At 38.8% G+C, this 27,676-nt stretch overlaps 1 protein-coding gene across 1 annotated transcript; it reads left to right on the plus strand.

The window, feature by feature from the left end:
• On the plus strand, positions 1 to 27,358 carry LOC102776257 (ly6/PLAUR domain-containing protein 1-like). Its single transcript, XM_006807609.2, has 3 exons — positions 1 to 138; positions 3,906 to 4,034; positions 23,967 to 27,358. Exons 1-3 carry the CDS (start codon positions 90 to 92, stop codon positions 24,206 to 24,208), a joined length of 420 nt encoding a protein of 139 aa, XP_006807672.2. The 5' UTR covers positions 1 to 89; the 3' UTR covers positions 24,209 to 27,358.
• The last annotated feature ends 318 nt before the right edge of the window (positions 27,359 to 27,676 follow it).

Below are 27,676 nucleotides of genomic sequence, written 5' to 3' on the forward strand. Positions count from 1 at the left end.
CTGCCCGCCGCTGCTCCGTGTCCGCACCTACGAGCCGGCGCGCCTCCGTCTGTCGGACTCCCGCGCGGAGTCTTACTGATCCGCGGACGATGCGGCTCCTCGCGCTCTCCTCTCTGCTCCTGCTGCTCCTCGGCTCAGGTATGGAGGCTGTTCGCTGGTGGGAGACAAACCGGGAGGCTCTCTGCTCCTTTTTCTAATGAGACTGATGTGGATTTACTCACATTAAACCTTTATTACTGTAGGAGGCTCAGTCTGCACGCGCGGACTGTGCGCTCCGGTGCGCATGAAACGATCCAGGTAAGTTTAGGCGGAGGGAGAGAGCAGAGCCAGGGGCCTCTCCAGGGTCTGGAAAGGAAGAGAAAAAGACGCAAAACAGAAATTTTCATCAGAAATAAACACAGAGGATGTTTTTCAGCTGCACGTGCAGCTCTCATACGGATTTATATCGTGCAAAATGTCTGCACGAGACTTTAAACAGCGATTTTTGAAGATTTAATAACTCATTTAAAAGTATTAAAGTAAGAGTCGCAGTCCTCAGTACTCAGGATGTACAAAGGTACAGTCGTACATACGTGACATTACTATTGGCTCATTAATGTGTATATCACTTTAATGTTGTAAGTGGACAGGATTTAGTTTTAACTCTAAAAATGCAGCATCATATATGTTCATATTTAAAACATGCAAATTACTAAATAAATAAACAGTAAATAATAAAATAAAATAAATGAACGGAGTACAATGTGCAGTACAGTTGTGATCAAGTTGTCCAGCGAAGAAGTTGTTAAAGGTACTTTTAGTAAAAACCTTCAACACAAACGTAATGAAAGCTTTTGCCACAAGGTGGCAGCATTTTAAAGGTAAGTTACACTTTAGAAAAACGTTAAAACAGAAAATGTTCTTGTAATTTTCTGCCAGAACATTGTTTTTTATTCATGTATTTATTTTTATACACGTCTCCATAAATAGCAAATTTTAGTAAATTCAGTGCAAGGTTAAAAAAAAAAACACTAATTTTTTTAAAGAGTACACATTGTACTGTTGATCTGAATATCTATGCCTTTACATTCAATAGAACTTAAACAGATAGTTATGTATCAGATTACTTAGTTTTTATTTAAATGCATACTGATTTTATTTTGACTTATTTTGATTTCAAATTAATTTTTACCTTTTTTTTCACATTGCATTTTATTTTATTGAGTTCTACATCTTATTTTGCCAAAAACAGCCTAAAATATGTTTGCTATGTTTAACTTAATGTTTACCTTCTCTAGCAAGTTTTAACAAATTTGTTTAAATTAAATGTTTATAGAAAACAAATGTATTTAATAAGTTAAAAAAAAATTACACAAAAGAACAGATCACAAATGGGAAACAATAAAACAAAATAGATCAAAAGGAAAAAAAGAAAACACAATCAGATAAAAAAAACAGTGATTGTGATGAAGTTGTTCATCCCAACCATCATTAAATTCTTCTTAAAAATATTTATGTATTGCTAATTTAAAGAGACAATTTCTGTTTTATGATACCAAAATAAGGTTATGCTTAAAAATACCCTGAATATTGTCCAGAAGTTTAGTTAAAAGTAACGCTGTGCAGTTTTGACTCTGACTCGCTGCACCACCTTGTGGCTGATAGTGGTATTACTGGAGAGTACAGCCTGGCCTTTTTTCAAAATCATACAAACAGCTCTGGAGCACATCATGGACAACACATTACAGCTGCTGTTTCTTCATATTTTTAAAGGAGACGCGTGCAGCTGCTGCCTGATACAAAAAGTCCTGTAACTCACAATTGACATTCTGAGATTAACTTGCTGAAGAAGAAAAGACCTAGACTAGTGATGTCGTGGTGGTCTTTCATGCTTTTATTGTGTAGGGACAAATGCACGTGCACTTAAAAATGCCGAGCAAGACTTGTATATGGAAGCATGTGTACCCACACATTACATACATATGTATTTATACCTGTAAACGTTCACATGCATGGATATTTGCACAACAGCCAAATAAGATAAAAGAGAAGTGAGTACTTTTACATTTCAAAATATTTCTAGTATCAAATCAATCTCATTAAAGAGGTTGTTTATCTAAACCTGTGCTGCTGCAGCAGCAGCATGAATCTCCACTCTAGGAGTGGATTTCGTATCACGGCGGTGCTCCTCTGAACATCCAGTCCAGCCTGTGATCGGGGTTATTAGGATGCCATCTTCGAGCAGGCAGGATCAAAGTGTGGCTGTCCGAGAAGATCCAAATATAGGAGACACACTTTTATTGAGAAACAAGCAGCGTGGCAAACAGTCCAGATGTGGAGCAGGCAACACAGCTGTTATTGCTTTGGGTGTTTTCTAGTTGTATTTAGTTTAATTTTATGTTTTTTAATTCATTTTCAGTAGGTTTGCTTGTTTCAGTTTAGTTTTTAATGTTTTAAAATCTGTAGTTTATATTGTAAGGAACGCATGTGCTGGAGGCACAATAGAAGGAAAATAGAATAGAGTAGAATAACTTTATTGTCTCATTAATGAGAAAAGGCACAAATCAGTGAATTTATGATAAAAACAAAATAATGGGTGTCAGCCCACATTCATACGTATGCATTTATAGAACTATACAACTATAGAAATACATCCCACCATGTTATTATTCAGTATACTGATTTTTTGGGGGGCACAAATGACCCTTTATACACCTTTATGATAGCTAGAGGCGTCCTATAACCTCATCCTGAGAGCAGTAATTCAAGATTAAAAGAGGCTGTTCATGGTTATCAACAAAAGACCGGGCTTTTCTTAAGACAGTGTGGTGATACAGATCATCCAATGAAGTTTATTGATGACAGCAGGAACAGGTATTACATTAGAAATACAGCTTAATCACAGCTCAAAGTATCAAACACATCCATCAAAGTCTGATCATATAAACTCTAAAAACAAGTTTTTACTCTATGAAATGAAAGTTTTCCACTGCTTGTAACTATCTGTTTTTCAACGTTTGTAAATTTTCTTGGTTGTCCCTAACTGCTCCCAGCAGGTGGCCGCCCCTCCCTGAGCCTGCATCTGCCAGAGCTTTTGTCCTTGTAAAAGGGAGTTTTTCCTTCCCACTGTCGCTAAGTGGTTGCTTAAAAAGGGTTTTCTCTGTGTTATTGTAGCAGCTTTACAATATAAAGCCCCTTAAGGCATCTTTCGTTGTGATTTGGCGCTGCATAAATAACACTGAGCTGAAAGAGAGGAGATGAAACTGATAGAAAAAGACAAAAACATGAAATTATCCAAAACCATGACTCTTCTTTTTATAGAATTTTTTTTAAATAACCTGTAGTTAAAACACAACATGAGAGGAGCCTGAGGAACGAGCAGAGAGATGATCCATGAGTCAGTCAGCCACAGAGACATGATTTATGTGTATTTCCCATATGTTAATAATCCTGAGGTGTTGTGTTTTAGTGATGGGTAAGACTTGAAAGGTGCTGTGTGACTGATCCCCGTCTCCGGCGTCTTCTCAGTTATGAAAAATAGATGCAGGTCAGCGTGCTCGTGACCTGCACTGGATTTCTGCCGGAAATCTGTTTATCCTTCGCTCCCAGTAAATAAGCCCCCTGAAGGACACTCGGCGTAAACAAGTCAGCTTCGCTGTGGAAATGGACAAATATGAGCTATCAAAGGGAGACATGATGAAATGTGCTGCTAAGATAAACGTACCAGCAGCAAGGCAGATAAATAATTGAGCATTATCTGTCACACAGATTTGAAACGGCGCGAGTCAAAGGCAGAATATTTAACAAAGTAAACCTCGACTCCACTTTGAGGTGAAACTTTCGTGATAAAGCTGGAGGGGAAAAAGCGTCGAGGACGTTGTTGGGGTGAGTTATCGTGAATGACGCGGTTTCTGTGTGTGTTTCAGGGCTGGCTCTGCAGATCCAGTGTTACCAGTGTGAGATGACGCACGACTGCTCCACGCCAGAGTTCATCGTCAACTGCACCGTGAACGTGCAGGACATGTGCCAGAAGGAGGTCCTGGTGAAGGAGGACGGTAGGTCATGACCTTGGTGTAGCGGATTGGATTAGTTATGTGGAGCTTTACAGTAAAGCTTTAACAGAATCCCAAACTCAAATATATAAACTAAGAATTCAGAGCGCACAACTGTTCCCCGCGTCTCCAGGCAGGATTAGCGTGTTTGTGTTGGTGGGCGCTTAGGCAGTTATATTTCCTCAGCCGGAGGAAATCTTGTAAACAAAAGGCCGTTTTGAAGTGACGCCAAATAAACAGTTTGTATTTCTGGCATGTTTTAAGGCTCCTCTCTTTATGCAAAGACAGGAGAAAGACAGCTCTGCAGGCGCCACCGCCGCCAGCTGAAATCAAACTGATCTGAGGTCAGCGAGGACAGGGCCCTCGCCACACTACGACTATCATTAGAGGATGAAATACTTAGCTGCGGGGCAGCTTTCATGGATATAAACTGTGCCATTTTCATGTGTCCTTTGTGTGAGATCAGACTTTTCTACACCTCATATCCTGCGAATTATAATCCAACAGAGCCTGACAGATAAACCGCCAGATCTGACGCTTCGGACGATATCAGCTCCCTGCAGATACACTGCTAGCAGTGTGCTGGCCTGTAAGTAATTGAGGTTGTGTGAAAGAAAGAAGAGTTTTATGGACTTGGAGGGGAAATAAGGAAAGAGCTGGGGCGAAGTGGAAAAAGGGAAGAGGGAACAGGAAGTGATCAGTACTGGAGTCTAAAAACACAAGAGGGTGAACAGGGCGCTGTAGGCTAGAACAGGTTAAACCAACTGTTTCAGTTCTAGAAAAGCTGATCAGAGTTAGCTCAATAAACTCGGAGTATGTTCATCCTGAGTTTATAATGACCACCAATTTAATCCAGTGGACTGACGAGACCGAAGAATCTGAACGATCATGTTTATCTTAACAAAACCACTCGTCCACTCAGTCATCATTTACCCAGTGGAAACTTTTATAGACAATAATCATGAAGTAGGACCAAAATGTATTCAGCTGAAGCATCTCAGGGATGAAAATGATGATAAAAAGATGAATAAAGGTGTATTGGGGGGCGATCGTGGGTCAAGAGTTGGGAGTTCGTCTTGTAATCGGAAGGTTGCCGGTTCGAGCCCCGGCTTGGACAGTCTCGGTCGTTGTGTCCTTGGGCAAGACACTTCACCTGTTGCCTACTGGTGGTGGTCAGAGGGCCCGGTGGCGCCAGTGTCTGGCAGCCTGTCAGTGCGCCCCAGGGTGGCTGTGGCTACAATGTAGCTGCCATCACCAGTGTGTGAATGTGAGTGTGAATGGATGTAGTGTAAAGCGCTTTGGAGTCCATAGGGACTGAGTAAAGCACTATACAAATACAGGACATTTACCAAGTAACACTGCTGGAAGAAATAACATGATCCTGAGACTTACATGGCACAGATTCAACAAGGTGCTGGAAACATTTCTAAGATTTTGGTCCATGTTGACATGATAACATCACGCAGTTACTGCAAATCTATGATGTGAATCTCCTGTTACACCATAAGAAACCAGTTTAAGATGATCTGAGGTGTGTTATCATGCTGGAAGCAGCCGTCAGAAGATGGGAACAGTGTGGTCATGAAGGGATGGACACGGTCAGTAGCAACACTCAAGGAGGCTGTGGTGTTTAAACAATGCTCAGCAAAGACAGAGACAAAGTGCGCTGAGAAAACATCCTCAATCAGAGAAGCTCTTCTGTACACCCTGAATGTAATAAGTAGTTATTTGAGTTGCCGTTGCCTTCCTACCAGCTCAAAACTGGTCATTCTGATCATGTCTACATACCTGAACACGTTAACTTGCTGCCACGTATTATTAGAAATTGGTGTGGTGTTAGAAATGAGCAGTGTCCCTAATAAGGTTTTATGTGAGTGATAGTTTAAAAACAAAAAAACATTATGCAGTGCAGCCACAGTCCATCGTTTATATCCAGCTTGTGGTTTCAGTGTTTGAAGTTCAGTGACGTAGAGACCCACAGTATCTGTGATCTGCGGTTTCAGGTGCTGGTTGGACATGGCGGCTTGGATTCTCTCCCCCTTATTCAACATGTTCTGCAGCTGCTTTCTTTTCAGAGTTGTGCATTTGCATCGCTTTTGTTCGGCTCACATTATTCGGTATAAAGAATGTGCGACCTTGTTATGAAGGTTTCAATGTCATTTAAAAAGCGCGCTGACACTCGGCTTTGACCGTGTTCAGTAGGGGCTATTCAGACTTGAAGTTAGCAGGAACGCACAGAAAATCCCACAAAAACCCCGCAGTGTTTACATGCCTATCTGCTGGTGAGAGCGCGGGCACTAAAGGTCGCTCTCCATGAGGTGTCCTTCATTTTAATACCCAGTGGAAATTGGAGGCGTGCATGCGGGCGGGTGCTGTTGTTACTCCCTCTCTCTCTCTCTCTACAGCTGATGAGCAAACTCAATAAGTTCCTGTCTTTGGAAATGTGGATCCCAATTCAAAGGGCGAGCTCGCTGCACTGTGGTGTCGACAGTTCTTTAATAAGAAAATTTCTGCATGAATGCTCATGTACGTCCCGGCTTTTATCTCGCAGTGTTATCATTAATGCTGCTCTGCGAGTACAAGGAGGGCTCGGGAATCTGGCTGACCCGCACCTTATCGCTGTTTGCAGTGCAATAGATGGATTCACAATAGCACCGGCACCTCCGAGCGACGTGTACGAGTGATAAGAATGAAAATTTGTGCAGCTGCATGATTCTTACACGGTACACTTGCTGTGAGATTTCCGCCACAAGTGTGTGACTTTGCATGCTCCTCAGTGCAGATGTAGGAGCACATCCTCGGCTGGGGCTTGAAGATCAGTGCTTCTGTATCTGGAGGGCGTTAAACAATCATCTGCTTTTTTCATGCCTGAAGAACAATTTTACACCCACTCCAGAGGCACAGTCTAGAGCCAAAATCTGCTGTTTTTGTTCACCATGATTTTTCTGTAACCAGCATTCATTGTGATGGCAATGATCATAGATTCTGAAAAATGCTCCGGGTTAATGTTTGACCTGGACCTAATAGAAACAAGCATCAATGTTTAAACTGCTTTCTGATAATTCATTGGACGAAACTTGAAGAAGTGCATTCTGGGTAAACTTTTAGGGCTCATTTTGCCATGTGAGATATCAGCTGCTCCTTTGTGCCTACATTTAAATACCATACTTGTGTTTGTCTGACAGCCTCACTCCATTATATTCCAGTAATTTATCTCATTTTTAACTCTCACCTGATGCCTGCCTTTTGTTTTCCATCATAAACCAATGAAAAGATCCAAGCTAGTTCATAAAAAGAGAAAGACCCCCCACCAGATGAACAGCCCTAAACTATCCCTGTTAAAGCACCAGCAGTGAACAAAACCACATGCAGAGCAAACATCTTTTCCTATGATGGTAGTTTTTTCTGCTGGGCAGCATGAAACAAGCTCTGCTTCCCGTCTTCTATTGCTATAACCATCTTTCTCCTTTGATTATGTCTTGAGAAAAGATAAAAGGCTGTGCTTTTAGCTTGGAGACGGATGTTTATCGCCCGTGTATTTAAAAAAGGAGATGATTGTCACGCTCCAGTGGGCCACCTTTCATTTCAGAGCTTTCTCCTTTAATGCAGGGGAGTCGATTTACTGTAATAAATGATATGAAAGTGGTCACCCTGCAACTCCTCGGAGGCAGTCTCAAAGAGACGGTAGATTAGTGTAATGGCACACACACTCATACCAAAGAAAGTTTGGCATTAAAGTATTTTTGCTGGTGATAGTGATAAAGCAGCCCAAACTGGTACGTTGACTGATACCAGGTAGATATACTCAGACTTAACTCAACACACAGCTCGGGCTCTGAAACAGTGTCCTGGAAAAGGGCTGGAGCTGCCCTCGATGAGAGGAGGCTGGGGTGGGTCTCCTAGTATCCCCTTGGCTCGCTGCCAGTATGTTTACGTTTTTCTTGGTGAATGATAAGGAGCTTCTTTAGGTTTGGTAACAAGTCCTGACTGTTGTTTGCAAAGCAGCAGTCAGGAGCACCCAGTCTTCTTGGACTTCCTGGTTGTTGTGCTAGAGGGTGCCTCATCTGCAACTCCATTGTCGCGCTGGAAAACTTCAATGCGATGACAGAGAGACCTGGAGGAACGTGAGTGGGAGATCTTCAATTTCCACCTTCAAGCAGAACTCCAACAGCATTCTGAGGAAGGCTTGAGACACTGATTCCAAATGTAGCGTCTCATTAATCCCACTGGCACTCCTTCCATGGAGGAAGCAGGGGTCAAGGGTGTGTCTCCCATCATTTTGCAGCAAGGTCTGGTGAGACTGCCATTCAGACTTGGACTTGCTGGTGTCCAACTCTGAGAAATCTGGAAGAAGACGATTTTTTTTTAGTAAGGGGAGAATAATTTTTAGCCAAAGTATGAAAAAGGTTCATCTAAATTATCTCAAATTTGGCACTGCAGTTACTCAGGTAATCAGCAACACTTTTGCCAAATTTGAAGCTGACTGTATCAATGAATGGACGTTTTGCTTTAAAATATTAATTACACTTTTCAGCAACTAAAATTAGCTGTTCAGTTGATTTGCCATTATTTGAGGTTCAGAGAAAGGATTGATTTCTGGCTATCTTGAAAAAAAAAAAAAAAAAACATTCCTGTATCACGACTATTAAAAGGTACCCAGTGACTTTTTTCTTTGTAAGTTAATCCAGCTGTAGTGATCAAGACAAGAAAAACAGCAAGCTTTTAATAAGGAAACAAATGAAAACGTGCAGTTCAGCTGGGCAACATTATTGCTTAAAACTGTCTTCAAAAACATGTTTAACAGCCCATAGATGATGATCACTGCTGCGCGCTTTAGTCTTGCCGTCACACTAAACACGTAAAACCTTCACAGAGGCAGCAGACTAAATGAAGCAGCGATGGCAAGACGAATAAGCGCAATTATTCCCCCTCGGATTCCTCTGAAAATCAAACGACAGTGGCTGATGTGTGGCAGTGCAGCACGTTAGGCAGCTGATGAAGGCAGATAACTAACACGTCACCGGCTGAGCACAAAATCATCTTGTTTTTTTGTTGTTGTTGTGAAGGTTTGATTTCACCACCTGAAGCTGCGGTGTCTCATCTCTGAACAGGTTTTTGAGGCGTATTTCTTGTTTTCATGTGCACAGGTTCAAAAGTAACCATCAAAAATGAAATTCACTGACAGGATTTGAGTCTGAGCAATTCCTGGATTTCCTGTTTTTGTTCTTTAAAAGAGATACAATTCTGTCCAAAAGTCAAAAGTTTCTTAGGAGAATCACTTTCAGATACTGTTGATTGTAGAAAGGCCTAAGACCTATCTACAATCTTTCTTTTGTCCTCCACTTGTTCAGCTTCCTCAGATTTTTTAAGGACACAGCACACCATGACAATATGTGCCACATTTTTGGGTAATAAGTCTTTGTAATCCACTATTTTGTGTCTGTCAAACTCTATTATCTTAGATTCAACTAAAGATACTGGAACAAGTAATATGTTTTTGCAACAGTAACAAAATCCCTAAAGATACAATTTAAAATACAAACACAACACTAGTTCATCCCTTTTGTTAAATACCTTTTTTATGCTTCAATGATTCAGAGGTAATCACTCGCGCATCTGCCCCAACAAATACCACTCACACGAATTAAACATGAAAACACAAGATCTTAAAAAGTAAACTGAATCAAGCAAACTCAAAACTAAACTGACATCAAAATGAAATAAAAGTTATTTAATTAATGGAAAAATGTAAAAGTATTATAACCCTAGAGCCCTGATGACTCAGAGCTGTAACACCAGACTAATTCCTGTCAATGGGCCGGTTCAGATTATGTAACGACGGCTGATGACCCCAACCCAGCCACCGCTCATCTCGACAAAGAGACCGCAGAGCATCACGGAGCAAGATGGAGACAATGGCGGCTTCACCCGTGTCTGCCTGATTTCACTGCTTATCTAAATTAGCTTCGGCTATTCAGAAAAGTTAATTTACTGTATCAGAGAAAATGAAATGAGACTGTGGTTACTCTCGGAAGTTTACATTCATTCTGTTAAATCGAGGGAGCGAGGCGGCTGAAGTTTGTCAGGGTGAGGTTTTGTGAACCAGTATTTAAAGGACTTTAAAATGTATTATTATTTCTAAAAGGAAAGATTACAGGTCATACATTTTTGCACACTGTGTGGTTACTTGTGTAGCTTGTGAATTTGGATGTTTCATCACAGAGCAAACTGAGCAGACTGCAGTGATCCTGAATGGTAAGCAGCATTTGACCACATGTGATGTGGAATTCTTTAACAGCAGGGAATGAACACCGACCAGCACAATGTGTGTGACGCCGGTGCCCGGAGAAAACAAAAAAGCATTTGCATCTGTATTGTGACTGAGCCTACTCTTTCAGCCATATTGACATTCATTGTCCGCTTCATGTAGTCAAATGTGTGAGGTTGTGTATACATAACTTTGGACACAGCCAGCTGAGCTCGTTCATGACATTTGGACTTTACATTTTGAAGCCTCAGGACTTTTTATTATAATTATAATTATTTCTGACTTTCCAGAACCACGTGCATACACATATTCTCCGTGCTGCATTTAATAGTAAACCCATCAACACTGTTAGGATTCTTTGTCTGCATTAAGCCTTAGGGGAAAAAAGGGAGCACATTCTAACCGATGCACACTCTGTGATTACCACCAAGTGTAGCCAGCATGTTAGTGTAGAGCCTTCACCTTAGCAATAATACATTTATTTACATTTACAGACAGAAGTGGAATGGGAGGATGAAAGGCAGAGACAACTGGAGGCTAGAGCAGGCAACTAGTCAAATCAAGATGATGTCTCAGATCTCTCTCTCTCTTTGAGATGTTTCCAGACAGACAAACAGACAAAAGAATAAGGATAATAAACAAATATCTGACTTAACTAAGATATATGGCACTAATTGGTTTCAATCCATATGTAGAAGGATGGCTTCTATAGCAGTCACTGCAGTACTCAACATTAGACGACCTTCTTTTCTTTCTTTTGAAAGCTGGGTCATCCAGGAAAGTTGGGGCTAGGTTGGGGAGGGAGAATAGGTGAAGGAAGGAGGGGTAGAGAAGAGAAGTTGAAAGGGAGGAGAAAAGGGAAGTGAATTAAAGATTGAGGCGTGAGTGTAGAGAAGATGAAGAAAAAGTTGGAGAAGGAGGAGAAAGAAGAAATTATTCTTCTACTCGAGATGAACTATCACTCTCCTCAATCATTGTTGCTGGGACATATTTTCTTTTAGACTCTGCTCCAGATGCCACTCTTTTTCTTGATTTTCTTGTCCACAGCCATTAGCTTGAGTCTCTATCAATTTGCTGTTTGGAAGCAGATAAACAGAAAAAAGTAAGTATAATAAACAAATCTGACCAACATTTAAGAAACTGCAATGTTTCACCCATAAGTTATCTCAACTAGTTTTAAAAGGTTTGCATCAATAAAGAAAAGATCAAATGCATATTTATACACTGGCCATTCAGTCTTGAGAATTATCAAACAAGATGTAGTATTAATGACAAAAACATGAGAAGTTGTAAAGACTGCACTAACTGCGATTCCCCAACTAACTATCATGGAAAAGCTAGATGCGGGACTGACACTGAGCGAACTACAAAAGGCCATCCACTGTCTTGCAATGAAAAGGTTACTGGAAGCGATGGCGGTGGTGCTGAGGAGAACCTTCCAAAAGGATAGCCAGTTCTGCAGTACTCCACCAATCAGGCCTGCGTGGCATGACCATGCCCAGACATCCTTAATGATAACCTGCTCCAGAGTGCTGTGGACCACAGAACGGGTTATCTTCTAACAGGACAAGGCACACAGCCAAGATAAAAAAAAAACAGAGAGAGAGAGTGAAAGAAATTAGAGAAGGACATACACAATGAGTTAGATCCAAGAAGATTTGAGAAGTTATATTTCTATTTGTAATTATGACTGTATTCATCAAACAATTAACTGATTAAAGTGCACATTTTCTGCTCTAATTCAAGCGATTAACCAAGTATTTTCTTAACTGTTTAGGAAATACACATTTCTATGCATAGTCCCTGATTTTCAAAGGCTCAAAAACTCAGTCTACGAAGGAGAAGTGCAGAAAGAAAATAATAAAAAAGTTGTCATTTTCCAAACAGATATTGTTAGCCTTACACAGTGGAGCTAATGTTACGTATAGATGTGCATGAAGTTGGCCAGTGCATAAAGTTCTCAGTTAGAGCTAAAATCTCAAGAACTTATTAATAAGAGAGTATAATCTTTGGCTCATTAAGTTATATCAAAGGCAAAGTAAGTAGTGATTTAAATTTTGCAAAACTCATGAAGGCGACCCTGGGATAAAAAAAAATAAAAATGGATATTTTAGAAAGATATCTCTTTGAATATACGAGGTATTGATCCAAGTGGAATGATATTACTATGATGCGTGCAAGGACCAATCACACATACATAGCTGATATTTTAAAACTGCTGAGTGCCTCATTCTGCAGTTTAATCATCAACCTGTGGAGGAACTCAAGTCTGTGGTTTGACTCTAAATGTAATTAGTTATTAGACTGAATTGAATTTCTGTTTACTCAAAGTATGCAGATACTACCACCACTCAGCAAGGTACAGAATCCCAGCACAGGATTATCACAAACAGACTGCATGTACCTGCCAACCTGATTCAATAGCAGACTGATTCCATCTTACTCCTGTTTTGCTGTCTTGACACACAAAAGATGCTTTGAAGATAGCAGCTAACTGCTCTGGTCCCACATCTTTGTTCGTATGGCGTTGCTAGCAAATTGCTGCCGTTGCGCATATATTAAATGGAGGACGATGATGTTGTTGTGCCAGACAGCACCTCAAACAATCACTCACGTTTTTTCCTAGCAACAGAGGGTGCCAGGTGGGGTCAGTGATCTGTCTGTGGGTTGCAGCAGATGGCCCCGCCCCTCCCTGAGCCTGGTTCTACCAGAGGTTTCTTCCTGTTAAAAGGGAGTTTTTCCTTCCCACTGTCACCAAGTGCTTGCTCAGATGGGGTGGTCTGATTGTTGGGGTTTTCTCTTATTGCAGGGTCTCTGCTGTACAATACAAAGCGCCTTGAGCCAACTACTGTTGTGATTCAGTGCTGTATAAATAAAACTAAATTGAATTAGTGATAAGCTAAGCAACAGACTAACTTACATCCACCTGTTATATACAGCAAATGAGATAATTTTCATAGGTTGTTTTAAGGTTGTCCACATCTGGAAGTATCTTTGGGCAAAATGTGGAACCACAAGTTACCCCAGATGTTTTTATCAGTGCATGGAAAAGTGCTTAGACATAGATAAAAGCACTATGGAAGTACTAGATCCACTTGTAATCCACTGTATATGGAGGTTGTAAGTCATACAAAATGCTCACTTTCTCTAGACTTCATCTTCCTCTACTAGACTTCTGCACACCTTTGAATTTGGTAACTACTTGATTCTACATCCTTCACCAAAAATACCTGCTGTGAAATGTCACCGTCCCCGCTGACCATTTATCTCGATGACATCTTTACTTCAGCTCGTATAACATCCGGTATCTCATTTCACTGCCTCGTCTGGTTTGATTTAAATGGACAATAAACTCCATAGAGCAGACTCACATCACTCTGTCTCCAGTAAGGAGCTGTTATTTTGCACATGTCAAGGTCACTGGCAAAAAAACCCAAAACAAAAGCATTAGCGTTGATCTTGTTCTGTGCTTCTTTAAAGTGTCAGTGAATCGCTCGTTTTTTTGGTTAAAAAGTCATTTAGAGGAGTAGCTGAAGGGTTTCCAGACACTTATTGGATGGCTCGGTCCTCCCTGTGCAGCCAAGCATGCTGATTCTCATTAGACTTCTTCTCTCTTCATCCTTTCACCCTTTTTGCCATAAATTAACTCAACAGCATAATTTAGATTGAAGTGCTGAATCTTTGGATCCCCACGCACAAATTAAACGAAATCCCACCCAGGCGCTTCAGATGTGATGAGTGTTTACCTGATGTGCCGTGTGAGCTTCATTATGCTGATATCTGCTCCTGAAATGTGGCACATCAATGCATATATTCTCCACGCTTAAAGCTACTACATACAGAGTGTAATCAATACTCAATACTCAATTACAGAGCATGATGTCTATAAAGGATTTGTTCAGAATTTCAACTAGAAGAGCCCCCCTGACTGTGAGCTCAAGGTAATCGATAAAACATTATATTATATATATTATATATTAGTTATAGGTTAGTGGGCAGTTTTGCAATTAAACAAGAAACCTCTGTGATCTATAATAGACTCTGACTGCTGCTCTTCAACTTTTTTATTCATTAACATGTTTAAAAATAAGGAACATAAAAGAATTTGCTGCAATGAATCAGCTCATCAACAGCAACTCGTTATCTCACAGTACAATCCAGGGTTATCTTATAGCTACAATTTAAATGTATAACATGCTAGCAGATCTCCCACTCTCTTGATTTCTGGTTTCATAGTAGGCGTGAGGGAAACTTCTATTTATAAATAATTACAGACTGCTAACATGTTGCTGTCATTTTGAATGAATCTTTGTCAATGACTCAATTCGACTGAACTGGCTGCCAGATGGTTGTTTTCCTGTTATAATCCTATTGAACACAAAGGTTGCTCAGTGCAAATGTATTAGTTAAATGTAAATTTCTAACTATGTAGGCAGCAACATGTGACTGTCACCAGTTTATCACAGTTAATTGCTGTATTATTACAAATAAATTGAATGTAATCGCCAACTTGACCCAATGTGATCTGTTAGCCGACTGATCATCTTTTGGCACCGTTTATGGCAGATTTCATTGACAGTATTCATGTGCTTGACAAAAAAAAAGGTTTTTGTAGCCAAAAAATAAATAAATGAGATAACTTCATCTTATCAGGTTCGAAACTGCAACTGCCCAGTGACATTGTCTCAGCATTCAGTTAGCATTAGCCAAGAAGCTAGATAACGTAATTAAAAAATCGCTAGCAATTTAATATGAGTAACCTAGATTGGGCTAAAAGCAAATCTAAATGGATAACATATTTATCATATTCTTAAATTAAATAAAGAAAATATTTTCCATTTTCTCCAGAAGATAGTGTTGGTAATTACAACATTTTCCCCAACATTTTAAAGCTATGATTTCATAACAACATGATTGGTCAGTAGCAATGTCAACTCAACCTAAAAGTGTTTTGTACTCTATGGAACAATTTAACAATGACTACAATAGGATCAGATGTCTTTTTGCACATGTATCAACCACTTTCACATTGGCTGCACAAGATCTACTCTTCCTCCTGAGCTAAAGCCACCCCAATTTTTTATTTTTAATTTCCATTTATCACGCTTTATAAATGCTGATACTGATATATCAGCAAATAGCTAATATTGGCTGATTACACTGTCTCACTGATAAATCAGCTTTACAAAATGGCTTTCCTTAAATGGGGGTTCTAGCTGTCCTCATTGAACATGTCTAATTCTGGCTCCACGCTATGATCATTGCAAGCCAAACTTTATGCACCATGGATCTATTACATTTTGTTAGGCCATTAAGCCTGATGTATGTAGACTATAACACAGGTCGGGGCCCAGATTACAAAATAAAAGTGACAAAGAAAATAAAGCAGCAGGAATGGCCCCATCAACATCAAGATACTTAATGTGAGTGACAGATCGTCTTTATTGAACTTTAAATGAGAAAGTTAAAAAGCTCCAGAGACGAGAAAAAAATCAGTCAAAATCTGACAGGGTGTGAAAAAATAATAAAACCTGAAGCCCGATTAATGAAAAACTGTGAGTGACATGTACAAAAAAAAAAAGTTGAACCAATGATTGCACACAGAGGGTGGTGACTGGTCTGGAGTTTAAATAAAGCTTCTAGATGAAGGTATGAATGAAGATGAAGGAGCTGAAGAGGAGTTGAGGCAAGCACACCAATAAAAAACCTGTGACTGAAATGAGAAAAACCATCACATTTGTTATCTTTGTCAGTAATATCCCACTTTTATTAACGTTCATTTTCCCCTGACTGAACATGTTACCCACTGTTTCCATCTTCAAATTACTGCTCAAAATATTAAAATAAAAAAAGACATATTGACTCTGTTCCTCGGGTCCAAGCATCAAAAAATGACTCATCTTTCTAACATGCTGCTGTTCCTTGTCCGTTAGCTTATTTATTTTTTGGCAGATACACGCTCCCAAAACTACTCAGTCATCATTTGTGGCCTTGCCAGGTTTTTATCAGCACTATTCATATTTAGCATGGCTTGAAGCTGCATTTTTAAATAGCATTAGAAACATAATAGACCAGGCATGATGCTAGGAGCTTAAAGCAGGGGGGTTTTGTGTATAAAGTTGCAGTGAGATCAGATCGTAGAACGGCACATGCTCTTGAAGTGTTTCTGAGGTTACAAACAGGTTTTGTTTTTTTTAATTTTTAAACAAAACATTTTCTGAGTTTGTTTTAAAAAATATATCTGTCCACATCCAAGTGTTGTCAAGACCATCTTAAAGCAGCAGGTGGCGATATAACTCCAACCGTGAAGAAATGTTGACCATTCAAAAGTCCTTTGCTGTGTCCCAATTCAGGGTCTGCACGCTTGAAGTACGCATTTTAAGTGCGATTACGTCACCGCCACACGACGACTGCTGTCTCAATTCGAAGTGTACTTCAAATGCATACTCCAAATGCGCCGTCAATTTCCCCAAATATCAAGCGTGGTCCGGTGCACACTTCGTGGTCCCATATATCCCACAATTCATAGCGTGGCGGTGGGTGTGGATAATTTTGCCGCAAAATACGGCAGAAGGGAGCGGCCGAAGAGTGAACTGTCAAAAGTAAGTACTGAACATGACGTCACTTATTTATGTGCGAATGTTTAATAACGAAGAACATTAAAACATTGCTGTTGGCCACATGTTGGCAAAGTTGTGTGACATTAGTGATGTTTGTACTTACAGCATTAACTTGGTTTTAAAGCCTATATATATATATATATATATATATATATATATATATATATATATATATATATATATATATATATATATATCTCCTTCATACTTCAAGCGTACAGACCCTGAATTGGGACACAGCCGTCTTTTTCAATTTAGGAAGTGTTACAAACAGCTGATCGGATCGGCAAAGTGTGTTTCTGGATTATGTTTTTGTTCCTGCAAGCGCTTTTTATGCAATTTTTGCAAAGCTTTATGTGGAAGGAAACCATGACCTAGGACAAGCTGATGGCATAAGATGTAAGTACAACTCCTCTGGTTTCATATGCAAAAAAAAAATATTGCGCTAGCTTACGCGGTTCTGGTTCTACAGGGATTTAAAAATAGTTATGCAAAACAGAGCGTGCCTGCTCTGACCGGCTTTAAAGGGTTAAATGACGTTTAATATGACAGGTTAAAGGCATAGATTTTTTCTGAACTACTGGACATGGTGAGTTCAGGATAATCTTCAAAGCTGTCCTTATAACTGGGTTTGGAATTCTTAATGTCAGGATGCGTCTACACGTACACGACTATTTTGGTAAATTTAGCTTTTATTGTGCGTTTTGGCTGTTTGTTTTTGATGTTTTGGATCCCTGAAAACTGACCCTTTGGAAAACTTCTGCCAGAGTGAAGAGTTTGGAAAACTTGGATTCAGTGTTAAAGTGTGGACGTTGGCTGTGTCCCATTTCAGGGTCTGCACGCTTGAAGTACGCGCACTACGCGTACTACTTACGCGCTAAGTAGTACGCACTATAAGTACGAGAAATGCGGAAGTGAGAGGCTTGTGAAATGGGACGGTCTAGCCTTCGTCGCGCTGTTCAGGTTGCCTAGCAACCATGATACTAACCACGAGAAACGTTACATACAGCTTTGTTTGACAGAAATGAAGGAGAAAAATGTTTTGTCATGACATCACTTTGATTAGTTGAGTATCTGAGGCTGAGGCCACGGGACTGTAAAACATGATTGTTGGGCTTCATTTCTGTACTGAACAGTTATTTCAAGATTAGTGAGTAAATAACAATTAGCTAATGTTGTTCATGAGACTAAAATCATCTCACTGTGGTAATGTAAATATTATATATATATATATATATATATATATATATAGGCTTTAAAACCAAGTTAACGCTGTAAGTACAAACATCACTAATGTCACACAACTTTGCCAACATGTGGCCAACAGCAATGTTTTAATGTTCTTCATTATTAAACATTCGCACATAAATAAGTGACGTCATATTCAGTACTTACTTTTGACAGTTCACTCTTCAGCCGCTCCCTTCTGCCGTATTTTGTGTCAAAATTATCCACACCCACCACCGCGCTATGAATTGTGGGATATATGGGACCACGAAGCGTGCACCGGACCACGCTTGATATTTGGGGAAATCAACAGCGCATTTGGAGTATGCATTTGAAGTACACTTCGAATTGGGACAGACGTCGTCGCGTGGCGGTGACGTAATCGCACTTGAAATGCGTACTTCAAGCGTGCAGACTCTGAATTGGGACACAGCAGACGTCACCACGAACTATCGCATGTCTGCCATTTCCTGACCGAAACCGGAAGTGATGTCATTTTCGCGGAAAATGTAGTTTTTTACTTGTAGGCCTTAAAAGCCTATACTGGTGTTTTTAAAAGTCATGTTTGACTCTATACTTTTCTGAATAGTTGCTGGGATGCTTAGAACTCAAATTGCACTGCTGGAAATAGTTTATTTTGATGCACATGCTGTTTTCTTTGCAAATTTGCATCATAGGATTGTCTTTTGTTTTTCCTGTAGTATATAAAAATTGCTGTACCTCCAAAATAAAACTATGAAGACACTCAAAATAAATTTCCTGTTGTTGTAAACTATTTTTTCCAACTTTTTTGTATTTGAACTTTTGAGGGATAAACCTCTTAAATATCTCCAAGTAGAAATATATGTAAAAAAAAAAACAAAAACAATTTTTTTGTAGTTTATTGCACTTTTTTGCAATTCATGTAGTTACTATGGACTTAATGCATACATATTATTAAAATCTGGGCTATAACAGTTGTATTGATGTATAGCTACTTGAAATGCTGCCAAAAATGGCTCCACAGCATGTAAAAAAATCTGTTTTTCTCTGGCGGACTTGGTTCTATGGTAGGTCTTAAAGGGTTAAGGGACACAGTACATGTATTGATTTCTTTGGTCAACAATTTGAGATCCCAGTTGTAATAGTCATTGCACCTTACTGAATTCACACCTTAGCTGTAGAACTAAGTCCTCACGCTGACGATTTATAATCAAACTGGTAATTTGTTAGCCAAAACATGTGAATGATTAGCAACACCCACAAAATATTTAGCAGTACTTGCAGAAGGGTTCCCAATGTCCAGTGTATAAAAAATTGAAGGATGCACAATTTAAATGAGCAAATCCAGACACTTTTCTTTCCAAGATCCTTTAGACGATGTCCTGATTTGTTGTCAAAAATATCTTCAGCTTTATTGGAATCTATTGAATTGTGTGTTAAGCCAACGGTCCCAACCCCCGGGCCACGGACCGGGAGTCGTTTGGTAGGGGGCTGCAAGAGTTGAGGCTCAGGTGTGTAATTCATGGTTTTCAGGGTTTTTATCGTTAACTCGGTTTCCCTGGGTCTTTTTCCGTGTTGTAGTTGTGTGTCTTATTTTGAAAGAAATATTTACGCGTTACCATAACATTTTAGCGTATTTTAGCGACTCCTTTGCGTGAAATTAATTGTCTAACATTAACCTAGTCCGTGGCGGAAAAAAGGTTGGGAACTGCTGTGTTAAACTATATGTCTGTGATATTTAAGGACTTTATCATTCTTCCTTCCATATTTGGTGGTGGCTCCAATAAAATTAAAATTTTGTTGGCCATTAAGTTGCATACTGGACATATGTTTTGACCATGTACAAATACAAATGGAGAATGTGACATTTCATTCTCATGATGATGATGAGATAAATATAACATATACAAATATTAAAAGGTCTGGGATCTATGAAATAATAATAGTTTGTTATTGCTATTTGGGAATGTTCATGTAGAGATTGTCAGTTTTCCATTTCCCTTGTTGCACAGTGTTATTCCAGGTTTGTTATTCCTGGTTTTTAACACTCCAGCAGCTAAAATTCAAAATGTAAACACGGCTTCAGTCAGATTTTAATCTGCAGGCTTTGTGAGAAGATGAGACCTTTCCCTCCAGAGCTCTGTAACATTTCACACTGTGTTTCCCCTGGATTATTCTGCACCTTCTGGGACCTCCACTGATATTTGCAGTGTATAAAACATGGAAGGATGCACAATTTAAATGAGCGTACAGATCTTTGGTTGTTACTACACCTGCATCAGTTTCACTTGGGTGGAGAGAGGAGTGAAATATTACAGGGGTTACTGGAAGTTCATGTTCTGATTTCTAAATTTATTTAAAAGAAAATGTCACTAAAATGTTAAAACCTCCCCCAAGTAATCTCACAAACACCTCTGACTTGTTCTGGATAAATAACGTGTCCGTGTATACAGCGAAAGAATATGTGGAAAAAATTACCCTCTTTTATTCCCCTTGGCTTTTATTGCAATGTGGATTATTTTGTTTTTATAACTACATATAAAACTGTGCCTGAAATGCTTTTCAGAAGAACTTTAAACATCGAATGCAGTCACTTGAAATGTTGGTAAATATAATTTTAAAGATATTTTATTATACTGGATGTATTTATTGCGAACTGGACACTGCCTCAAGGTCGAAAACGTTCTCTCATAAAGTGCTCCTTCACAAAACAAATGAACAAGCTTGGATGGAACTTTTTACAGTCTAAAACAATACAATCTAATAATTCAATGTGCTTCATTAATTTTGATTGTTAAATGTATTTAATGCTTTCACTGTCAGTATGTGAACATATTGTACAACACGTTCTCTTAGAGCAGGTCGTGAGACAGTCACTGTTGATTTGTGTTTCTTCTATTGTATATTTTTGTGTGTTCATGGATGCGATTTTTTAACTGTGCAAAGTTTTTATCTTTTAAAGCACAAAAATTAAAAATTTATACTCATGAGGAGTTGGTGGTGGAGCAAATAATTTTTTTAATTATCACTAAAAACTACTTTGGGAGATGTACGCACACAAAACAACTTGGATTTGGAAATTTTGAAAAAAAGAGAGTGATGTATCCCCTCTAGCGACTTGTCAACATACTTCATGAGGCATGAGTAAATAATTATGATTATTATAATAAATTAGACTCAGATGTGATACCATGACAGAAACCGAAATTTCTGTCTAAATGAATGCAAAGAAATTAATTTCTTTTTCGCTATTTAATGTTTTGCTGGGCTGAACTGTTACATAACTTAAAATGACAAATGACAAATTATCCGCTAACATCGAAAGGATGAGGGGTTTTTTGTTCAGTGCCAACATTACTTTTACTTAGTTTTTGCCTACTCTCTTAATTTAGCTTAGAAATGGAATCTACTAATCACCAACATTAAAAGCTATCTTCAAGCTCAACAGACAAGAACAACAAACAGGCAACACAAACTGCACATAATGATTACCGTAATTGTCGGGCTATAAGCCGCTACTTTTTGCACAAGCTTTGAACCCTGCGGCTTTTAGTCAGGTGCAGCTTTTCTATGGATTGCCCATGATTTTTGTGATATCGTAAGACGATTTGTTTTGTTTGTTCCGCTGTTGTACGGTGTTGTGCCAAAAAGTGATTGTCTGCCAAAAACTGATTTCCGGTATTTGCCAAAAACTGATTGCTCGTATTTAAACTGCTATAAGTAACTTGTTGGGCTATAATATGTGAAACATATGTTAAATGCATCCCTCATGGATGACATAAAGTCATATTGAGCCACAAACAACATTCGTGTAACAAGGTAGAAGCCGCAATCAGTTTTTGGCAGTGACTTTTATATAACCTTTATTTATGCAGTTAAAAAAAATCTCATTAACATTAAAAATGTCTTTTGTAAGAGTAAGTTGGCCAAGAGAACAGCAGAAATGGCAGCAAATATTACAATAGTTCTGTAAAAATATTTTAAACGAGGATAAAGGACCGGATTGGTTATAATGTAAGTACAATAACACAGAGCTGTAAAGATACTTGAAAAAACAGATAATTTTTCAATTCTATATATAACCCCTTTGTAAACGCTGTTCATCGAAGTCTATTTACCAACATACATAAAGATATTACACATAAAAAAATACACGGAAACATTGGAAATCGGTTTTTGGCAGGCAATCACTTTTTGGCACAACAACGGCACTACGTTGCCTGGCGGAAGGATCGGGGTTCAAGAGTGGTATGTTGGTCACATGTCCGTCCGCCAGGCAACGTAGTGCCGTGCGAAGTAGCGCGAAAAACAAACTTCAAAGTAGCGCTATGCGTTCAGCGGGAGGCGTGGATGACGAGCGGCGATAAATTTGCGAAAAGCAAGTTATGCTCAAGTCCACCAGTGGATTCTGAAATCTATTTTTCTGGTGTGCTGTAGGTTATTGTTATGTACTACATTTGTTACTCATTTATGAAGCACAGTACATGTTTTGTACTTGTATTTACCGCTACTTGTACATATACCTAAAACGTTATGCAAATATGTACCCATAACTTGTTTTTCAAAATATTAATAAAAGGGATGTCTGCAAACAGCCATCTCTTTCCTGACAATTCCCTTTGTGCATATTCTCTTACATATGATAAGTCAACATTGAAACACCTGCGGCTTTTAGTCAGGTGCGGCTAATGTATGTACAAAACAGGATTTTCCCCTGATTTTAGCTTGTGCGGCTAATATTCGGGTGCGCTTTGTAGTCCGGGAAATACGGTAATACTAAGAATAATGTTGGTTGTGTTAACATCAAAAAGAAAGTTTTGTCAAACGAAGCTCGACTGACCAAATGCAAATTAGACCATCAGGAAAAAACTATATTCAGCAGAGCCTGTTCTTTAAAACTCTTTTCTGTGGTTTGGTTTTCATGATCCAACCAACTACAATCTGTCTTTTCTGGCTGGCTAACATTTTCCTCAGACAAACTGTAAGACAGACACATAAGCTGTCACACTTGGCAAAATACTGTGCCGAGTGCTTTTTTAAAAACTTATCTGACCAGTTTTAAATTACTTTGTATGCTTACATTATGATCTAATTGTCAACAGATTCACATAAGCTAGCTAAGTTAAAGCTAGCTGTTTACCGATTGAATACATGGAGACTGGATGAAAAGAGAGTCAAACAAATAGTCTCATCAGGATCTGAGGCTAAACTGCTGCCAAAATCATGAGAACAAATTAAAGTGCGTTAGCTGGCCAAATTATTTCATTAGCTAATGTGTGCTGTGATCTTAACGATTGATTTTAGCTACTATGTAATGCTAACATTTCATCTCCAAAATGTTGGTCAGGGAATGACATCTTCTGACTAATTCCATACTATTAACCACACAAAACAGTTCTCTATACATTTCACCTTTCGACCTCTAGTTTATGTTTTAGATTTGCTGCATGCAAACAGTATATATATCTTCATAATCAGATTTTCCTATGCAATAGTTTAAAACACCTCATCAATGCTGCTGGTTGCTGGCTTTTCTATATCAGTCGCTGGTTACTGGTTCAAGTGAAAACAGATGTTAAAAGGAAAAAGTACAGGCAGTAATTTATTAATTTTTGTTCACAATTGCAGTTATTTACACATTTGAAGGTGTTTTTCAAAGACGCAGAGGACAGCTAAGTGTAATGACTTGGCTACATTAAGAGTTGTTTGTAAAAGAGGTGTTGTAATCATGTTTCCCTTCAAGTAGATGAAAGAACAAATTCCCAGTTACCCATCTCCATCAGAAGCTTTAATCCTCTCATTACGAGCCTAATGCATCCATTTATGTCCTCATTTCAGGTGTGCACTACCGAAAGTCCTGTGCCTCATCTGGAGCTTGTCTTATCGCCTCTTCTGGTTACCAGCAGTTCTGCACCGGGAAGCTCAACTCGGTCTGCATCAGCTGCTGTAACACACCGCTGTGTAACGGACCACGCCAGAAGAAGCGACCCCAGCCATCTGCTGCCATCACTCTTAACACGCCACGGCTTCCTGTGCTTTCCTTCAACATCATCATCCTACTTTCCTCTTTCCTGTGCTGACAGAACTTTCCTAAGATGTGCGTTGAAACAAACTGAAACTGTACACGCTCTGCCATACATGCTTTGAAATGTATACAAGAGAAGGCTTTTTACAGCATTTGTTCTTGAGTCCTGGCTTTCTGTTGCAACAAAAACGACACAATAGCGGACAAAGTTATTGCCATGTGTCATGTCGTGAATATGGGTAAGATGTGGTGGATAAAACAGCTTCCAGCAGAGGGTTCATGAACGTCTGCAAGGTGGAAAAAGGCAGACAGCAAAAATAGCATGTGTAATTTCCAGAATAAATCTCTTATTTCTGCTCTATGAATAGGAAAAAACAAGTTTTGCAGTGTATTCACCAACTGAAACAAAACATGTATGACATCTCCCAAATGAACATGACTTATTTAACCTCTTGGCATCTACCATGTTGTTAACAAACCACTTAGAGGTGCGATTAGAATTGGGTTGGAGAAGAGGCTGTTACCTTTAAAATCAGTTCTTTATATGGGTTTTTTGCCTTTATGTTCTGTTAATTTGGTATAATTTGAACTAAACAGGTTCTGATTCCACATAAAGTTCACTAGTGACCTTTTGGCATTGAGAGGCTATTGGAAAATTAAATGATAAACAAACATAAAATAATAGAAAAACATTTTCTTTTTAATTTTAACAACCATTTCAGCCTCTTAGCAGGTGTTTTACAGTGTTTGGCCAAACAGAAATTTGATAAACACCTTTGAAGAAGGCACAAATTTGCCGTGGCATCGTTTCAATTAACATTTATTTCCTTCCAGATTTTCATTAATCATTTTGCCAAGATCTTGTATTGATGATTTGTATTGATGATGTTTGTTGTTGTTTTTGTTTTTTTAACACATTGGACAATACTTAGCTTATTTGACTGTTATACTTAGCATTTGACCCTTTTGAAACTGAGTAATATTATTTCCACAACCACGGGATCTGTCCCCAGATGAGGTTGGTTAAGAAAACAGAAGCTACTGGCTCCAGTTAGGGTTGTAACTGTAACTGTTGCTGTACTAATTTTCCTATTTGCTTAGTCAAGTCCGGGTGGAGGCTTTTTGTTGGCCAGGTAAAATAAGACCATTATGCAGTAAGTATGTAGTAATAAGGGTTGCTGAACTTGTGACTGACCAGGACAATAAGAATAAGACTTCAAAGAGCTGGAGAGGTCATATAAATCTTCTCAACACAGCAAGCCTCGACTCCGCTTAAACGTCTAAGGCTCGCTGTACCTGAAATTTGTTGCCATGTTGAGTTTATTTTAAAGATTGAGATGAGCAGTCACTATGTGGGAAACATCTATGTGCAAACTAATGATACATCAATAAAAATCTGCAAATATTTACTTTGAATTTAAGCAGAAAAAAGTAATTACTTGATTTAAATTTACTTTATAAATTTAAATACTGCACAGCTATGATGAAGCTCAGGGTTCCACCTGAGGATGGCTGCTCTTTAACAAATGGTTAAAACTGTGACTCTGTTTTTGACCACTGTGTGACGTATACAGAGTGATTAATGCTGTTTCTGTGTTGGTAATAATGAATTAGTTTTCAATAATGAATGAGGTTATTTAAATGCGCGCACCCCTCTCTTTTTGGGGATGCTCGTATGAATCCTGCTGCTTTAGGTCAGTGGTTTTCAGACCTGTTCTGGCATGCCCCATATCCCACAAATTTTTACAACCCTCAGCATTTTTATCTGAATAAGTATATTATGTAAATAAAGATAAACATAGCATTAGCATACTCTTAATTCCAATTAGTTTCATTTTGTATTTTCCCCTGGTTCTACATCCCACAGTTTGAGAACCACTGCTTTAGGCAAAGGTGCAAATATGTGATACCTTTTAAAGACTTCTCAAATAGCTGCAAGCAACAAACACAACTTCAGCTCCTCGGGATTCTCAGCAGTAATGTCCTGACCGAATACTCCTGATGTTGTCCAGAGTTTATGTATGAAAACTTCTTAGCTAGTTTAGGCCTCTAAATGAAACAAAGTTTTAAAAAAATGAGACACAAAGATGGATGCAGCCACTGTGATGTGACCAATTGGACTGCGTATGACCCAGTGTATATTTCTTTTTGGCTTTAATTTTACTATAACTTACAAATTAAAATCATTTTGTATTCAGTATGACTTAAAAGTAGCCACTGAGGCCATACTGTCATCAGGAAATCATTTTCTTTAATGAGGTCATAGATCAGAGGCCAGAAACCTGTGGCTGTTTTGCCCATGTCCAGTGCCTCCCTCTGGGTTTGATAAAAAAATTAATCTGTATATGGAAATAAATATAATAAACACAATTTGATTGCTTCCGCTACCAACAGGTATTTTTACTTAAAACAAATTAATTTTCCTTCACTTCACAAATGTTCTCTTAAGTGGTTAATAAAAAAATAAGTAACTAACTAAAATTTTATTATCCTAGTTCTATAATGTTATAAATTCAACATGAATGTGACATTATTGTTATGAAAATGCAAAGTTAAAAAACCAAATAGTCATACAAAGTAACTGCAGACTAATTATTTATACCTATTCATAATGTTGATATGCTCGTTTATGGCTCAGCTCCCTTTTGATAATAAATGTTGCAGAGGGCCATTTTTTCATACACTTCAATACAGCGCGACATCTTTTTCCAGTCAGCCATTAAAAATAATGCCGCTTTGAGGCACGTTCTGCCCTTTTCGGACCTATTTAGTCTATCCTGAAACCTCAAATTTCCCGTTGAAATTTGCGTTTTTGTGCCATTGCCTCCCCTCTGTGTCTGCCTCGCTGCCTAACGATATCAGAAACAGTTGTGTTTGTTTCAGGAAGGGACCACTTCACCCAATTTGTTTATGTAGTTCTCACTGTTTCAGCCACGCCTCTGTGTTTTGTGCTCTGTAATGTTTACAGGAAAATGTTGGCACTAAAATGTGGAAAAATTGTGAGTGACGGTTCAGAGGGTGCAGTGTGTTTATCACTATAAATAAAAAGCTGTTTTTGTTGATAATTATCTTACTGTCACAGTGATTTGGAAAAAAGGAGGACAGCACCAGCTCAGCTTTCTAGGCTGCTCCAAAAAATATCCTAAATCTAATCCAGTTGACTGTGAGATGCAGTTAAAAGCCTGTTAAACAATAAAAAAATTTATTAAATACACGCAGCACTGACTCTACTCACTGACTTTACTGAAATGTTGTCAACTGTGTACATACAGGGATCCACAGACAGAAACATATACTTTAAGTTAATCAATGTTTTTGTTATAGTGCATATAAAATCATCACAGAGGTATTAGAGCTGAGATGAGGCCGTTCTCCTTGGGATAAAGTCAGACATGGCTGGACATTCATCTCAGGAGTCGGGCAGGTAGCTGCATAGATGACTAGATAAATTTAGAAAAGAAGTTTTAGGATACACACAAGCCAATTTCAGAAATGTCCTTGATAAAATAGCCATTTAGACTGT

Source organism: Neolamprologus brichardi, chromosome 16 (assembly GCF_056152115.1).
Source record: "Neolamprologus brichardi isolate AB-2024 chromosome 16, ASM5615211v1, whole genome shotgun sequence".
Classification (NCBI taxonomy): domain Eukaryota; kingdom Metazoa; phylum Chordata; class Actinopteri; order Cichliformes; family Cichlidae; genus Neolamprologus; species Neolamprologus brichardi.